Source organism: Bemisia tabaci, chromosome 6 (genome assembly GCF_918797505.1).
Source record: "Bemisia tabaci chromosome 6, PGI_BMITA_v3".
Classification (NCBI taxonomy): Eukaryota; Metazoa; Arthropoda; class Insecta; order Hemiptera; family Aleyrodidae; genus Bemisia; species Bemisia tabaci.
Genome location: NC_092798.1, coordinates 44457786 through 44473392, shown reverse-complemented (window position 1 = coordinate 44473392; position 15607 = coordinate 44457786). Strand labels below are relative to the sequence as shown.

The 15607-nt window shown below is 41.9% G+C and overlaps 1 protein-coding gene across 3 annotated transcripts in view; it reads right to left on the bottom strand.

Moving 5' to 3' along the window:
- LOC109042926 (lachesin) overlaps positions 1 to 15607 on the bottom strand; it is a 305146-nt gene that overhangs the window by 75322 nt on the left and 214217 nt on the right. For all 3 annotated transcript variants that reach the window (XM_072301570.1, XM_072301568.1, XM_072301569.1), the window contains one exon: positions 3463 to 3585. In XM_072301570.1, coding sequence (XP_072157671.1) covers positions 3463 to 3585 — 123 coding nt within the window. The remainder of the gene's footprint in view (positions 1 to 3462; positions 3586 to 15607) is intronic.

Here is a 15607-nt window from a genome sequence, read left to right as displayed (position 1 = left end):
TGGAAAGAAAAAAACACATTGGATCTAGATTCCAGACACTTGAAAACATTGAAAAGAAAAAATACTCTTGATTCAATCAAATTTAAGCTTAAATCAAAAGGACATCCGGTCAAATTAAGAGGCTTGGTTCTTCATTTAAGCTCAAATCCTCGTTCGCACCACGTCAGAGACAAAATACCCTCGACCGGCCTCTTGGGACAGGTAGAAGTTTTTACTTTTGTGGATTCAACAGTATTCTTTATGGGCGATCACAAGGGAGCAACAGTCATCACTCTTTTTTCGGCTGTTGGCCTACCTACATGGCGGAAGATGCGCTTCGGATGACGTCGTGAGCCAAACAGGTTTCCAAAACTTCGGCTTGTTTGCGAAACGAGACTGCCAATACGTTGTTAAACATCAACCGTGCAGGTAAGTCAACAGTTTAATGTCGAAGTCTCTAAAGTAAAAGGTTCCATCACAGCCGAGATACGCGTGGAGGGACTTTTGTCTCTGCACCACACGGAGTTTCAGAAAAACTTCGTGCGTGGGACCCAAAGTTGAGGTCATATGCATCTCTGAAGTTTTCGGATCACGCATCTAAAAACTTGAGGTGGAGCTGCCAAAGTTCGGGTCAGACATAGAGGCACTTCGGTATGTACCGAATCTCTTCAGATGTGTGATCCGAACCCTTCTGTATGTATCGAAGTACTTCAGATGTCTGACCCGAACTTCGGCAGCTGGACCTAAAGTTTTTAGATACGTGAACCGAAAACTTCAGAGATCCATATGACCTCAACTTCGGGTCCCATGCACGAAGTATTTTTCTCCGTGCACTGGAAAAAAAACACATTGGATCTAAAGTTGAGACTCTTGAAAACATTGACAAGAAAAAATACTCTCGTTTCAATCGGATTTTTGCTTGAATCGAAACGAAAACCGCTTAAATTAAGAGGCTTGTTTCTTGATTTAAGCTAGATTCTAATTGAATCAAGAGTAATTTTTTTTTGTCGATGTTTTTAAGAGTCTGGACTTTAGATCCAATGTGTTTTTTCTTCCAGTGAGGCAATTCGGTATGTACCGGAGTACTTAAGATGTGTGACCCGAAGCCTTCTGTATATATCGAAGTACTTCAGATGTCTGACCCGAACTTCGGCCACTGGATCTCAAGTTTTTAGATACGTGATCCGAAAACTTCAGAGATCCATGAAACCTCAACTTCGGGTCCCACGCACGAAGTTTTTTTCTATGCACGTCCACGAATATTAGAAAGGATGCCCGGAGTGCGACGCGGCGGAAGACTAGGCAACCTGGTCGGCACTCGTGTCTCCGTTGCCCGTCGGTTAATCAAAACTGCTTTTCACTCCGGATGATAATTATTATTGTTTATTATTATCTGCCATCTCTCCGCTCCCGCTGTCGGGCGCAATTCGCCGCTTACGCTCGGCGACGATTGTCCTCGCAAAAATGCAACAGAAGCGCCGCCACCGCCGCCGCTGCACTGCCCGTCGACGCGACCATCATTCGCCACTCGCCAGCCGGCGCTCGGGTCCGGCTCATGCCCACTGAGCACCCCCGCCCCCCACTCTTACCGCCCCGGGCGGAGCTCCCTCGGATCATGTAATTCAAACATGTTTGCAATGAGCAAGGCGAACATATAAATGAATAAAATCAAATTTAAGAAGCTATTACCTTGCAAATAATGTCACTTCTTCACTGAAAAAAAAACCACATTGGATCTAGAGTCCAGACTCTCAAAAACGTCGACAAGAAAAAATACTCATCATTTGATCAGATTTAAGCTTTAATCAAGAACCAAGCCTCTTAATTTGAGCGGATTTCCATTTGATTTAAGATTAAATCTGATTGAATCAACAGTCCTTTTTCTTGTCAATGTCTTCAAAGTCTGAACTCTAGATACAATGTGTTTTTTTCCAGTGTTTTAAGAACTGTTACAAGAACTATCTTGATAAATATGACCGATTCATATTCATCAAGATACAGTGAAAAAAACTTTAAAAAGCTGGTAACAAGGCTAAAATTTCACGAACAAAACCAAAACGTTTCGGCTGAAAATTCAGCCATCTTCAGTTGAACCGAATTTTTAGCCGAAACGAATTGGATTTGTTCAAGAAATTTTAGCCTTGTTACCCGCTATTTAAATTGTCTTTTGTTGTATATCTTGTCACGGGCTGCGGAGCTTTTTAATGATTGAACCCGGTACTGGAAAAAGCGTTGTCTCTCGACTCATTTCTCCCCGAAGAGGTGTTACCTTAAATGCAGACCTTGATGGGTTTATAACGCATGAACATCAGTAATCGTGCCTACAGCAACAAGGACATTCATGACTTTACCACACGACTCAAGAGGCATCCCGATGCTCAAAATTACTCCTCATTTAAGTGTCGTGCTCGGCAATTTTTAAAAAAAACCACACTTTCAACTTGAGCCGGGGATCGAATATACGTTTCATACATACATACAAGTCGCTTTACAGCACTCCCTCGCGCTCTACGACTCCTAACCTCCACTGCTCTCTTTCAAACCACAAATCATATTCCTCAGCGGTTAATACTTTTGGAAAATCTCTTAATCCAAAACCATGCTCGGTTCGTCGTCATAGGCTACCTGAGAAAAATTCTGGGCATCAAAGCCCCTGTGTACAAAAACCGTTGCCAACAGATTCTGTAACCTCAGAAACAAAGACGGTCAGAAAACTCCGATGCAAAAGAGGGAAAAAGAAATGTCCCTCTTGTGGAAAAATGCTGGCAGCGAACTACATAAAATATCATCTGAATTCGCATAGAACTGACGGCTTCACGAAGCCATTTCCCTGTGAATTTTGTGACGCGAAGTTTTCGTGTCCGTCGAACCTGAAGGTTCACATGTATATCCACACAGGGCACAAGCCTTTTCTATGCATGGTATGCAAGAAACGATTCGCCGATGCGTCAACGAGGAGGAAGCATCGCCTGGCGAAACATTAAGTTGTGCGTGTTAAAGGTTGATGATAAAAAGCGTAAAATAACTAAACATTTATTTTGAGCTAGAAAACCCCCTTTAGCCAGGGCGATTTTTGTTTTAAATATTTAAATTTCAAAACTAAACCAGACTTTTGTTTTTTTTTTGTTTTAAGTATTTAAATTTCAAAACCAAACCAGATTTTTGTTTTTTTTTTGTTTTAAGTATTTAAATTTCAAAACTAAACCAGATTTTTTTTTTTTTTTTGTTTAAAATATTTAAATTTCAAAACGAAACCAGATTTTTGTTTTGTTATTGCATTAAAATGAAAAAGGGAAGGAACCCCTTTTTTCCAAGCTATTTTCTCTGCACAATTTTAAGATGTTTAATGAGTGAAATTTTTTTCTTTTTTTTTTCTTTTTTTTTTTTCTTTCCAGAGAACATATACGTTTCATCAAGTTCAAAATTAACTAGTCACGTCAACAAGACAACAGTGAAGAAATCACACTGAACCGAGAAACTTACTTGAGTTTTCTCTAAGCCAGTAATTTATTGACTTGGGATGAGCCTCCACGTAGCACTCCAGGGTAACGTCAGTGCCTTCCGGAGCACCGACAAGTTGATTAGGAACTTGTATTTGAGGAGGAACTGAAACAATGGAACGGACAACAATAAACATTAGGCAGTTCTATACAGGCAAAGTGATAAATCGAAAAAAAGTTCAAGGCCTACCGGGCCTCACAGGTAGAAAAATAGAAAACAAGTGATGAATGCCAACGTCAAAATCATTTTTCCAGTCTCTCCGTCGTTTCCTGCGCCATATTCACTGCAGACTGTACCAGGTTTCGGAAGGGAAGGAAGTGGGATTTAGAAGTAAACTAAAGTGATGTTGTTTCATTGATTATGAAATATACTATGTACAAATCGCACGTCTTTCTTAGATACGTTCAGACAAGTCGTAACAAAGTAAGATTACCGGAAAGTAATATTGTATATGCTTTGTTAACTTGATTTTATAAACATCGAAACGCCAACGCCTAGGAACAGTGATTCTAAATTTTGAAATGTTTTACCCCAAGCCTAAAACATTCGCGCGTTGCAAATGTTTTCGTTTAGTTTAGAGGTTAGGTTGGGGTTTTTCTCTCTAAACTCCCCTTTTTGCCCTCTCTTTGTGTCTGGCACCTTCAGTAGAGTAGCATAACATCGTAGCATCAACGGAAAGACAATCTGAAACGCTTTCAGACCTTCAAAGGTTCAATCAATAATTCGAATAAAAAATCAATAAATTTCAACCTTTGTGAAATTTATTCGAGCCTTATGAAACACTTTCCATCTCTGCGAACGGGTGCACGGTCTCCATTTCGGAGGGCCGTCACGCCGTGACGTCATGTCATCCAAACCCATGACGGGGGGGGGGAGGGGTCTAGGGGTTGATCGCAATTAGGTTTAAGCCGAGTGTCAATCCGAGAGGACGCCGGGCGGAGCGAAAAACGCTCATCTGCATCGAGCGTCCACCGGTGAGCAATCGCTTTCGACCTGGCGCGGTGCGGGCGGCGCGACGAGTGCGGGTGGCGGCGACGCGGGCCGTGACGGCGGATGATAATAACGACGTCAATTAATCCATCGAAATCCGAGGGGAAGATTAGAGTGCGAGCGAGCGGGTTATGTCGTACGCGCAAATAATAATACGGAGCGTCATAACTTTCACAATCGGCCGAGAGAAGTGAGAGAAGTTTGTCACTTAAAAGCGGCTCCAAATGGTATTAACTCCGCGCACCTCGCCCCCCCCCCCCACCCCCTTCTCTCGGGCGGAAGTGGAAGGAAACTCCCGCCGTGTCGCCGGTCCGGCGGGAATCCCTCATTTCATAAGAGAATTTGGACCGAGTTTATCGGTAAAGAGCCAACCCGCATTTTCGAAAAAATTGAGTTAAGAATGTTTTTTAGTTGCACTAGCCGTACACTAGAAAAAAACACATTGGATATAGAGTCCAGACTCTTAAAAACTTGAACAAGAAAGAACTCTTGATTCAATCAGATTTAAGCTTAAATCAAAAGGAAATCCGCTCAAATTAAGAGGCTTGGTTCTTAATTTCAGCTTAAATCTGATTGAATCAAGAGTACTTTTTCTTGTCCATGTTAATAAGAGTCTGGACTCTAGATCCAATGTGTTTTTTTACCAGTGTAAAGTTTCTCCTGCCAAAAACTGAAAGTCTAAAAAAGAAAAAAAAAGGGGGAAAAAAGGGGAAAAAAAGAAAGAAAAAAAAAATGTGAGAAGAGAGGTTCAAGTTTATGTTTTACGTTGAGCCTTACGCAGGAATGAAACTTCAAAACTCTTATTCCTAATTTCAACTTCATGTAGGTTGGTTCCTTTCTGATTAACTCGGTCCATTTATCGCCGGATTGTGAAATTATTGAAACCGAGAATGCAGCGTGAAGTATCGCGGATGCAAAAAGCGCACGTTTCTTTGATAAGACCAAGGTTAAAGCGCAACGTGTAAGGGAAGCTGTTGAATTCCGTACGAGTAACGCTTTTGATCTCAATCAAATTATGAAAATCTCTTTTAATTATAAATCAGAAAATGTATTAACTCAACAAAGAGGTCGATTCTATAGCTGAAGGTGACAAAAACTGTTCCTTTTTTTACCACTGAATGTCATGTCCTTACTGAGAATTATAATGACGGTATCAATCTGGGTGCCATATTCAAGAAGAAATTCATGGCATCTGAACTCAGCAGATTCTTTGATTTAAACTTCACCAATGCTACGTCTTGAACAATACGGTGACTTTAAGTATTCAAATTAAAAAAGTTGCCAGCGCAAGATTGACACGAATTTTTCAAGGCAAATTTTTCAATGCAAAAAACACTAACAGCAATTTTAGCAATTTCGCCAGACTTCGTCAATATAATACTTGTGATATAATAACTTGTTGCAATATAATAAAGAAATTCAGCTTTTCGGAGATGATTTGGAGGAGTACTGTCGAATAGATCGTTCGCCTCACAAAACACGGCCTAGAAAAGGAACACCTTGAAAATTGAATCATAGATCAAAACTACAACATAGTCTCCAGTTCTCGCCGAGTCAATTATAAAGTGCGCGGGGGGGGGGGGGGGGGGCGCAAGAAGTGTGCAGGCAGAAAAAAACCGGCCAAGCAGTCTCCTGTTACCTCGAAAAATACATTGAATTTTGCAGCTGCTATGTAACTATTTGAGAGGTAAAGCTATGCAATAATGTGTAAATGAAGTTTTTATCAGATTAAATACCTGTAGGATATCCTCGGTACTGTTCTTTTAAAGCGCATTTTTTAAGAAAAGTAAACGTCTACCAAGTCTTTACAGTACATTCAAAGTTCATCATTAACAACATTTTCTTTTACTGTGTAAAGACTACATTGTTTTGGTCCTACCCCTTGTCGGACTATAGTGCAAAATCGAGTTGGTTCGGTACTCGTCTCCCAAAGTGAGAACAACAGTTTATAGTTTGTGCTTTTGAGTCATCATAAAATATGGACGCAATGTATCTGCCCCTACCATCAAGAGAAGTTATCAAGCAGTTGATCCAGGATGAAGAATTCCTTACCCTGTTTACATTTTACGAATGCACCAATGAAACATATGAAATGATACGCATCTGCAATGAATTGAATTTTGATTTACTGACACAATATGAAGAATACTTAAGAACAGTAGCTGCCGAATATGCAATTAGAACAAATTTGCAAGATGATAGAAATACAATAGATATGGCCACACTTCAGATATCCGGCATGCAACAGATGCAGCACAGTTACTGCGAGTATGAAATGTCCGGTTCATCTTTACAATTGGAGGACGATCTACCAGATGTTCAACCTCCTTGGGTCACTTTTCAACGCTACGAAGTCGAGGATGCCGAAATGGAGCCCGGTCCTGAAGTCCCTCCTTCTCAAGATGTAGCTAGAGACCCCACTCCCCTGCCACCACCTACAGAAGATGAAGTAATGGCAGAATTGGAAATAATTGAACAGCCACCAAACAAGACGAAACCACTCCAGTGGCAGAGAATACATAATATGTATGATGTGTTTACACGTAATGATGATATCGTGTTTAGCAATGACGTGTTTAGTAATTTATTTCGTTACTCATTAATTGTGCTAAATTATTTAATTTTTAATTTGCAAAAGCAGGAAGTAGGTAAGATCGGATATTTCATGTGGGGTGACGAATTATCATTTTGAACTTTTGATTTATCAATTTGAATTATGTTTATTTTAATATTTAATAAGGTTAGTCAGCCCAAAATTATAGTAAATCTATGTTTATGCTATTGATTTTACTAATACTAACTTTCTACAGATGAAACTTGATAATATTTTACTTCATATTTGAAAGTTCTATGATTGTTGTACTAAGTATTATCATAAAGTGAGGTTACCAACTAAGAGGTATCATTCAAGAGGTAAGAAGCGTAGATTCGATGACGATTTAACCGAACAAGACAGAGGAATTCTCGAACAGATTGTTGCCAGACAGAATCTGGTCTTCGTCACTGCTCCTAAGAAAAGGAAGGTTAATGAATCCGCTTTAATACTTGCTGTCCAAACTGATGCAATAGAAAAGTTCTCCGAATGTATTGAGGAGAAAGGGTATGATTTCAAGTCCTTTATTCAAGTAAGATTCAGAGAGGTCATCCGTTACCTTTCTGCTACCGCATCTCGTGGATTTCCTCTCACGCTTACATCTTCATCGTAAGTTTTCTTTTTCCGCTTTGCTTCAGCAATTTTGGTAAGTTGCATCAGCCGTCCGCCGTAAAGCCGCTTTGCTTTAGTGAGATCTTCTATTTTTCATCTTTCATTATTTCAATTTTGTTGATACCGGAAACAATTCAATTTGTTTTTATTTTTTCAGTTCCGAATGACCACCATCAAGACGATGACGAGGAAGTCGAGGAAGTCGAAGACGTTGAAGGGGCGCATCCCTCCCCCCCCCCCCCCCCCCCGCCGAGGCAATAATCATTCCTCATAACAACTAGGAAGGTAAGCCTGTTGTCAAACTTTTAGGGTTAGAGTGTTAAGTTCACACCCCAAATCGGAAAAATCCATGAGTTCTGCAAAAAATAGAGCATATCTTTAAGGCCGCGAAATCCTCTGTCGTTATAGGATGAAAGTGAATTTTCGGAAAATTTTGAGAAAATCTGATGCTTGACCTCGAAAATAAAATACATAAACAAAAATGGAACATAAGTGACTGTGAGCAACCTTCCAAATGCCGGAAAAGACGGGATTTCGCGCGCGTTCATCAATATTTGCATCTATCACGGAAGGCGCTCTTGATACAACTATTCGACCGCGGGGTATGTCCATATTGCCGCCAGCTAAATTGAAGGCGTTTTGTACTGCGATAACGGCTCGATGATTCATTCGGCGCTTGCATTCGCGGTGCTACGCGAAACAAGGACATCGCTTCGACATTCTCAAATCACACCCTGTTTCTATCGTATGTTAACTAAAACTTTATTAGTCATATAAGCTTTGCAACGCTATATCGTCAAAACCATACTTACACTCTGAGTTGAACTTTTACGGAAGACTTATTTAATCATAAAATTGCACCTAAACCTCATGAACATATCTTTTAGTGGTCACTATTTTCGTTTTTTAATTAAGAAACTTGATAAAATGAGCGTTTTTTATAGGTCCGTGACGTCAACTTTGCAAGATTGTATCAACAGTTTTAGAAGTATTAATATATCAATAGAAATATGCATTCGATAATGACACTAACTATTGATTAATTGTCACAAAATATAAAAAAATGTCCAATGGAGTTGTTTACAGAGAATAAATACTTGAAAATATGAGCGTTTAAAAGCTCAAATATGCCAACTTTGCAACGCTGTATCTCGGAAACCAGACGTGTACTCAAGCTAAAATTTTTACTGGAGGCTTGCCTCATCATAAGGTTTCATTTGGGCCACAAACGAATGAAATCCCCGGGTTCCCGAAAAGGGGCCAACATAGGCCCTTTTTTTGGGAGGCTCTTTCAACCCCTCCTTTAAATGACTAATATTTGAGTCTTCTCAGAGGAAAAATGATCCATAGTTAGTTTTACAAAAAATTTGTAAAAATAGTTTTACAACTCGAGGGCTTCTCCTTTTCATCTCAAGTCCTCGACATCATTTCTCCCTAAGTCCAAAAGCCAAAGTTCCAGCCCAAATTTTGTGTTAGGTTTCTCTCTTAACTCGACTAATTAAAGGTGCTGTCTCTTGTATCACTGAAAGAAAACAAAATTATAAATTACTTTACTCTCAGAAAATGGCAGATCTTGGAGCCTTTTCTCGTTTGTAATTTTTTTTTTCTAAATCCGATTTTCTTTTATACCTACCATTTAAGAAAATTGCAAAAGGCACAGAGCTGCCTTTCATCCTCGGGGAATTAACCCCCTCTCATCGCCATCATATGTTATTTGTCATATTTATTTTGAATTATTCATATTTATTTATTTATTTATTATCATATTTGACATATTTATTTATCAATTTAGAGGCTAGACAAACAGGGTCGCGGCCCTAGTCAAAAGGTGGAAGAAGAAGCAAAATTTGCCGCCCCCTAGAATTGCTGCCATGGGCCGCGGCCCATGAGGCCACCCCCTTAATCCGGTCCTGCGAGCTGATTATTGAAATTGATGGACAAAGCTATAGACAAAGAAGACATAAGGAGTAAAGAGCGATCCGATTGGTTGAAATGGGAGGTTCTTATAGACTAAGGGGGTGAATGATGGACTAACCATCGGGTCTCCCGTGGGTTGCCGTTAGTTAGTCTATTACCTACGGCCTTTGTCCATTGCACCCACCCGCTTCCACCAAAAGGATCCCTCCATATCCTGCGGACTGATTATTGAAATTGATAGACAAAGCTATAGACAAAGAAGACATGTGGGGTATGGAGCGATCCTATCGGTTGAAATGTGTGATTCTTATAGACTAATGGAGAAAATGATAGACTGACTGTCGGGTTTCTCGTGGGCTGCCGTTAGTTAGTCTATTCCTACTGCCTTTGTCCATTGTAACCACCAGCTTCCACCAATAGGTTCCCTCCATATCGCTTTTGTCATCTTTGTCTATAGCTTTGTCCATCAATTTCAATAATCGGCCCGCTGTTTGTCTTCTTTGTCTATTGCTTTGTCTATCAATTTCAATAATCAGCCCGCTGACGTTGTTTCCAAAAAATGTAAAATGGCGTTTACGGCGTTTTCGCGTTGGACGGCAGAAATGTGTGGGGCTGTATCTGGAAGGGATAAGCTGGAGCGGCGCGTGTAAACTGGCCGGGCTTGGAAGGCGCTCGTTCGTGGGCGGTTTTTGTCGTGGAGTGCTCTCGCGGAAGCCGTGAAGACCGCGGAGCCGGGCCGAAAGCCGACACGCGCTCGAGCGCCTTTCAATTACAGCCCGGCAGGTCGGCAGGTCGGGAAAAATCAAGCGGAGGAGTCGAAAGTTGGGCGCCCGCGACCGGGGGGCACGGGGAAAAGTTGGGCCCCGGAAACAAAGGAGGGAATCTCCGATAGCAAGTAATTGAAATGTCGGTGAAAAGCCCCGACGGGAAGACGCCCCGAACAAAAAACCCCCGGATTATTAACACTCTTCCGAGGGGAGCCCTTAATTAAATATGTGTGAAGAAGTCTGCCGCGCTCGGGAAAAACGCCCTACGAATCCTCAGGCCTTGCCAAATTTCTGTTGGTAAAACACGAATTTTCCGGAAAATTAGTAAATATTTTTCTTCCAATTTTTCAGATAATTTTGCTCGCAATTTCACCTGAAGATCCTGAAAATTTCAAGGGAAAATAATCATAACTCTCCTAAACAATAAACGTTTTACGGAAGGGAATTTGGCAACTCTGGAATGTAGATACGGCGTTCTTGCTTAGGACGGGAGAAGTGTTAACTGATGGTCTGTGAGGTTTACGAGAGGAGGCGAGGCGGGGGGCGTGTTGTTTAGCTTCTGCCGAGCGGGCCGGAGCACAAGCAAAGTTGGGTCTTTAATTATCTATTCCGACACGGGCAGTGGTCGGGAAACCGTTGCTCGCTGTAATTGTTGGATCAAATTGTACGGGAAAGTGATGAGGAGCCTTAAAAGTGGGCCCCCGCCCCCACCCCGCCGCCGCTCGGGGCCCGGGGAAGTGGTCTTGATTAATTACAAACCTTGCGAATACCGGATTAAAACTTTCCTAACTTTTTAATTGTGAAAGGGGAATTAAAATTCGGTCGAATTCGCGCGCGCAGTGCCGGATCGCCGCCGTGCCGATCCGTGACGTCACCCGAAGGATCCGGGACCACATTTCGAATACCACACATGGGCTGCGATTACACTGGAAAAAAAACACATTGAATCTAGAGTCCAGACTCTTAAAAACATTGACAAGAAAAAATACTCTTAATTCAATCGGATTTTTGTTTAAATCAAAACGAAATCCGCTTTAATTAAGAGGCTTGGTTCTTGATTTAAACTAGATTCTGATTGAATCAAGATTACTTTTTCTTGTCGATGTTTTTAAGTGTCTGGGCTCTAGATCCAATGTGCTTTTTTTCCCAGTGTATCTTGCAAAACATGAGCCCCCTCCTCCCTCTCACAGCGCGTTAACGGTAGGGCAAAACAGAGAGAAATAAATTCCGCTGCCGACGACGGGAACACGCCTGTTAAAGTTGTTAAACCTCGCGGTGGTCTTATAATATTGATACAATATTAATTTTTGTTTCTTCGCGTAAGAAATGGTCTAATGTTACGTCAGCGAAGAAGTTTGAATTGAACTATTGAACTGCTTCTGCATATACTAAACTTTGTTTACGAAAAAAAAAAAACCCGTTCATACTTACATGTGTTGCAATAATTCAAAGTTGTTAAACGTCGCGGGTCTCATAATACATACTGAATACTGAGCTTTCTTTCCGAGAAAAAGCCCGCTTATATTTAAATCAATTTGTTGGGATAATTCAACGACTAGTTAATAAAACTGGCATACAAGGAGAACAGAAAATATTAAAAATGGAGTGCAGTGCATCGGAGTGGCGAAGATCCTGCAGACTACGGAAAAGCCTGAGTCATACAAAAAAAGTAAGTTGATTGTTAACAAAACGATTAAACTGGTAAATGACACCGCTGAGCGAGGATTTAAGTTGATCGGTGAATACTCAATCATTTTAACTAAATATCAGTAACACACGCAGAGTATTATGCAAAATATTGCACACTGAGAAAAAACTATGGTTTATAAACCTATTAGAGGTAAATATGGAACACCTATAATAGTCGTAAATAAACTAATGATTCTCGGTCTGTGAACCATACTAAGGTCTCTGTACCTAATTAAGGTACCCCGTACCATAACTAAGGTATATGTGCTATTATTATATGTAGAGGTACTACTATTAGTGGTGTTCCATATTTACCTCTAATAGGTTTATAAGCCATAGTTTTTTCTCAGTGCAGAGTATAAAAAGGTCTTCAAAGATCTGAACAGAAAAACCATTATGCAAGACTTCTGAAAAGAACCGTGGGTACCATTGCTCATACTACCTTTGTTAAATTTTTAAAACTTTGGTTATGAACCAGTTCTTGCTCGATAACTAATGTCTTTGTCCTCAAATCCGTATAACTACAGAGGTACAGCACTAACTAACTGATGAACTGGTCAACAAAAATATTAATATACATTACTGCTAACCGCATGGGCAAATTTGCTGAAAAAAAAAATAACTTATTTCCGGGAAGTCAAGCTGGCTTCAGAGAAAAGCATGGGTGCCAAGACGATTTACAATTTTTAATTAAAACTATTATGTACTTTTACTGATGCATGTGTACTCGCTGTTTGAATGCTCGAATTGTGTTACCAAAAAACTACAAACATGAATGAAATTAATATGATTGTAGATGCTCGTAGCAAGGCAGGAGCAGTGATGAAGAAAGTTCCTGACAAACTGCTAGCAATCGAAAACATCACAGTTGAGCTAACAAAGTTAGCTCGTCCTGAACTTCCATGGATAGTGCGCTAAGTACCGAAGATTTACTGACCCATTACAAAAAGCTCATGGAGATTCAGCACGACGACGATATAGACCATATGACGAGCCTATATGTCGGCTTAGCGATGATCGGTAGTATCGACTCCGAGTTTTAAAAAGATGAAAAAACTAAGATCGCTCAAGAGGTTGTCAAGATAGTGGACTTATCGATCGAATAATTTGTAGAGGCTCATGGGCTAGATATAGATTTAGCTGACTTATCTGATTATGACAACATATCACCATACTACTGCATCTACAATACGGCGATTCTTTACACTCTCATAGGGATACGGCTTAGTGATCAGAATTATCGTACCTGAATTGAGTCCAGGAATAATTCATTTGCAGTCCCATTGGGTTTTTCGATCACAGATCCCACCCTGTTGGAATACCAACCCTCTCAAAATTTCGCTGCAGCATTTTATTCCGAGGTGAAATCCAGATGGGAGGTGAGGCGAAGATGTTTCATTGAGACCTGGGCCCTATCATCTAAAGCAGGTATTTTGGGTAATGCCTGCAAGACCCGTGTTAACATTGCTCCGAGGAGCTGAGCTCACAAATTTTGTTAACATAAGTCGGTGGCTCCTAGTGTTGAACCCTTTGGTCGGCCTCCTATTATGTAGTGGTTGTAGCGCTAGCTCTATATGATCGGGAGGTCCCGGGTTCGATTCCCGGCCAGGCGACCCGAGATTGACGCTCTCAAACAATGGTTGCCTAGGACTGGATGTAGGGATGGAGGAGGGACGGGACTTAAGCGCAAGGTTTAGCCCTTGTGGGCTACTTGAAGTGGTAAAAGAAAAAAAGTAAAATAAATTACTATGTACGAACTAAACCAGTACTTTTTCTGGTGTGAAAATGTTCCTTGATATGGAGAAATTAGTGGTGTGTTGTATTGTTTTTACGCTTGTAATTGCATGTAATTTCCGGGTCAGTCGGTTTTATGATTTCTTAAATTAATTTATTATTTCTTTAATTAATTTCAAGGTTTTCCTATAATCGATTTCACATAGTCTCAGTTAAAATACAGGCCCGCGATCATTCGGAAGCAGACCGGGGCAGATCACGGGTATTCCTACAAATATACTTTCGGGAGCAGATCCGCGGCAACAAACGTCCGGGTCTACGAATGCTCCCCGGACATTTTAAACAAAATTGCGTTGTTACCTCCACGGTGGTCGGTCGGCTGGGCCTTTGTCACGGTCCGGGAACACCTTCGATTAATGCAATGCCACCGATGTCAACTCTATGGGCATCTGCAAGCGGTGTGCACCGCCAGGGAACCCACCTGTAAATGGTGCGCCGGGAACCACGGCTCCGGACAGTGCCCTGCCAAAACAAACAAGAATCTCTGGGTCTGCGCGGGGTGCAGGAAGCACCGTATGCCCGGACCACGCCACGCCAGTGAGGACACGAACTTGTGCAAGGTAGATTTACACAGGTATGGACAGAACTAAACAACTGGCCTCTGATTGGCTCTCCAGCGGCCCCTTAACGTCAGCCATTTTGTATGTTTTGATTATTCTGATTTATTATGTTCGGTTTATCGTTTGTCAAAATTTTGTGGGATTTTTTGCACAATTTTGGTTATACGATATTAATTTTAGCGTTTAAACGCACAAACGTTTGAATGTTAATTTGATTGTAATTTAATTAAAAAACGGGCCCCTTAACCTACGTCACGAGGTCATGTGACACGTACTGAGGCTCATGGGAAATTTTCAACTTTTCCATACCTGTGTAAATCTACCTTGAACTTGTGTGCCTACTACAAACTGCGACGTAGCGACCTTGAGCGCAGCATCAAGTACGGGCACAGATCTAGCGTGCCGCAGCCAAGAACAGGTGTTGCAGCGGTGGCCGCAGAACAACGGCCTCCGCAACCCTCCAAGCAGCTTAACTGGGGCTCCGCGCCGCCAGCAGCATCGACCACACCTTCATCTTCTTCTTCAAAGGCACACTAGTCCCCGCTGGCACCCGACCGACCCCCCCCCCCCCCCCCCCCCCCCAGCCACAATCGTCGAACAACAACGGCAGCGGCTTTCTCGCCGACGGTGGGGATCAGATTCAACAACCATCGCCGATGGAGACAGACTCCTCGCAAGTGGGAGGGGACTGCCATTAGTCCAATATGGCAACCCCGACCACTTCTGGCACTGGCCTGCGTCTCAAGATCGGGCAAATCAACCTAGATCATCGGAAGGACCCGAACTGCGAGACGCAGGTCGATTGCGAGAAACTTGGGATCCAGCTAGCACTGGTGCAAGAACCACTGATAAAGAAGCTTCCGAACGGCCACAAGCTGGTCGGCTTCCGGAACAACGTTAAGAAAATCTTCACCATCGAAGCCGACCAGGCCAGAGCGGCCATCGTCGTACTAGATCCCACCGTCGGCGTGCTCGCGCAGCACTCCCTAAGCACGAAAGACATCGCCGTTGCAGAAATCGGCTTTGGGGAGTGCAGAATGATCGTCGCCTCAGTTTACGTATCGCCAAATGAAGATTACGAACCTGTTCTCCAACAACTGGAACAGATTGCTCACCGGACCTGGGCCGTCCCTTACTGATCGCCGGAGATTTTAACGCGAAATCTCCGGTCTGGGGCGGAGACCCACAGAGGCTCCACAGAGGAA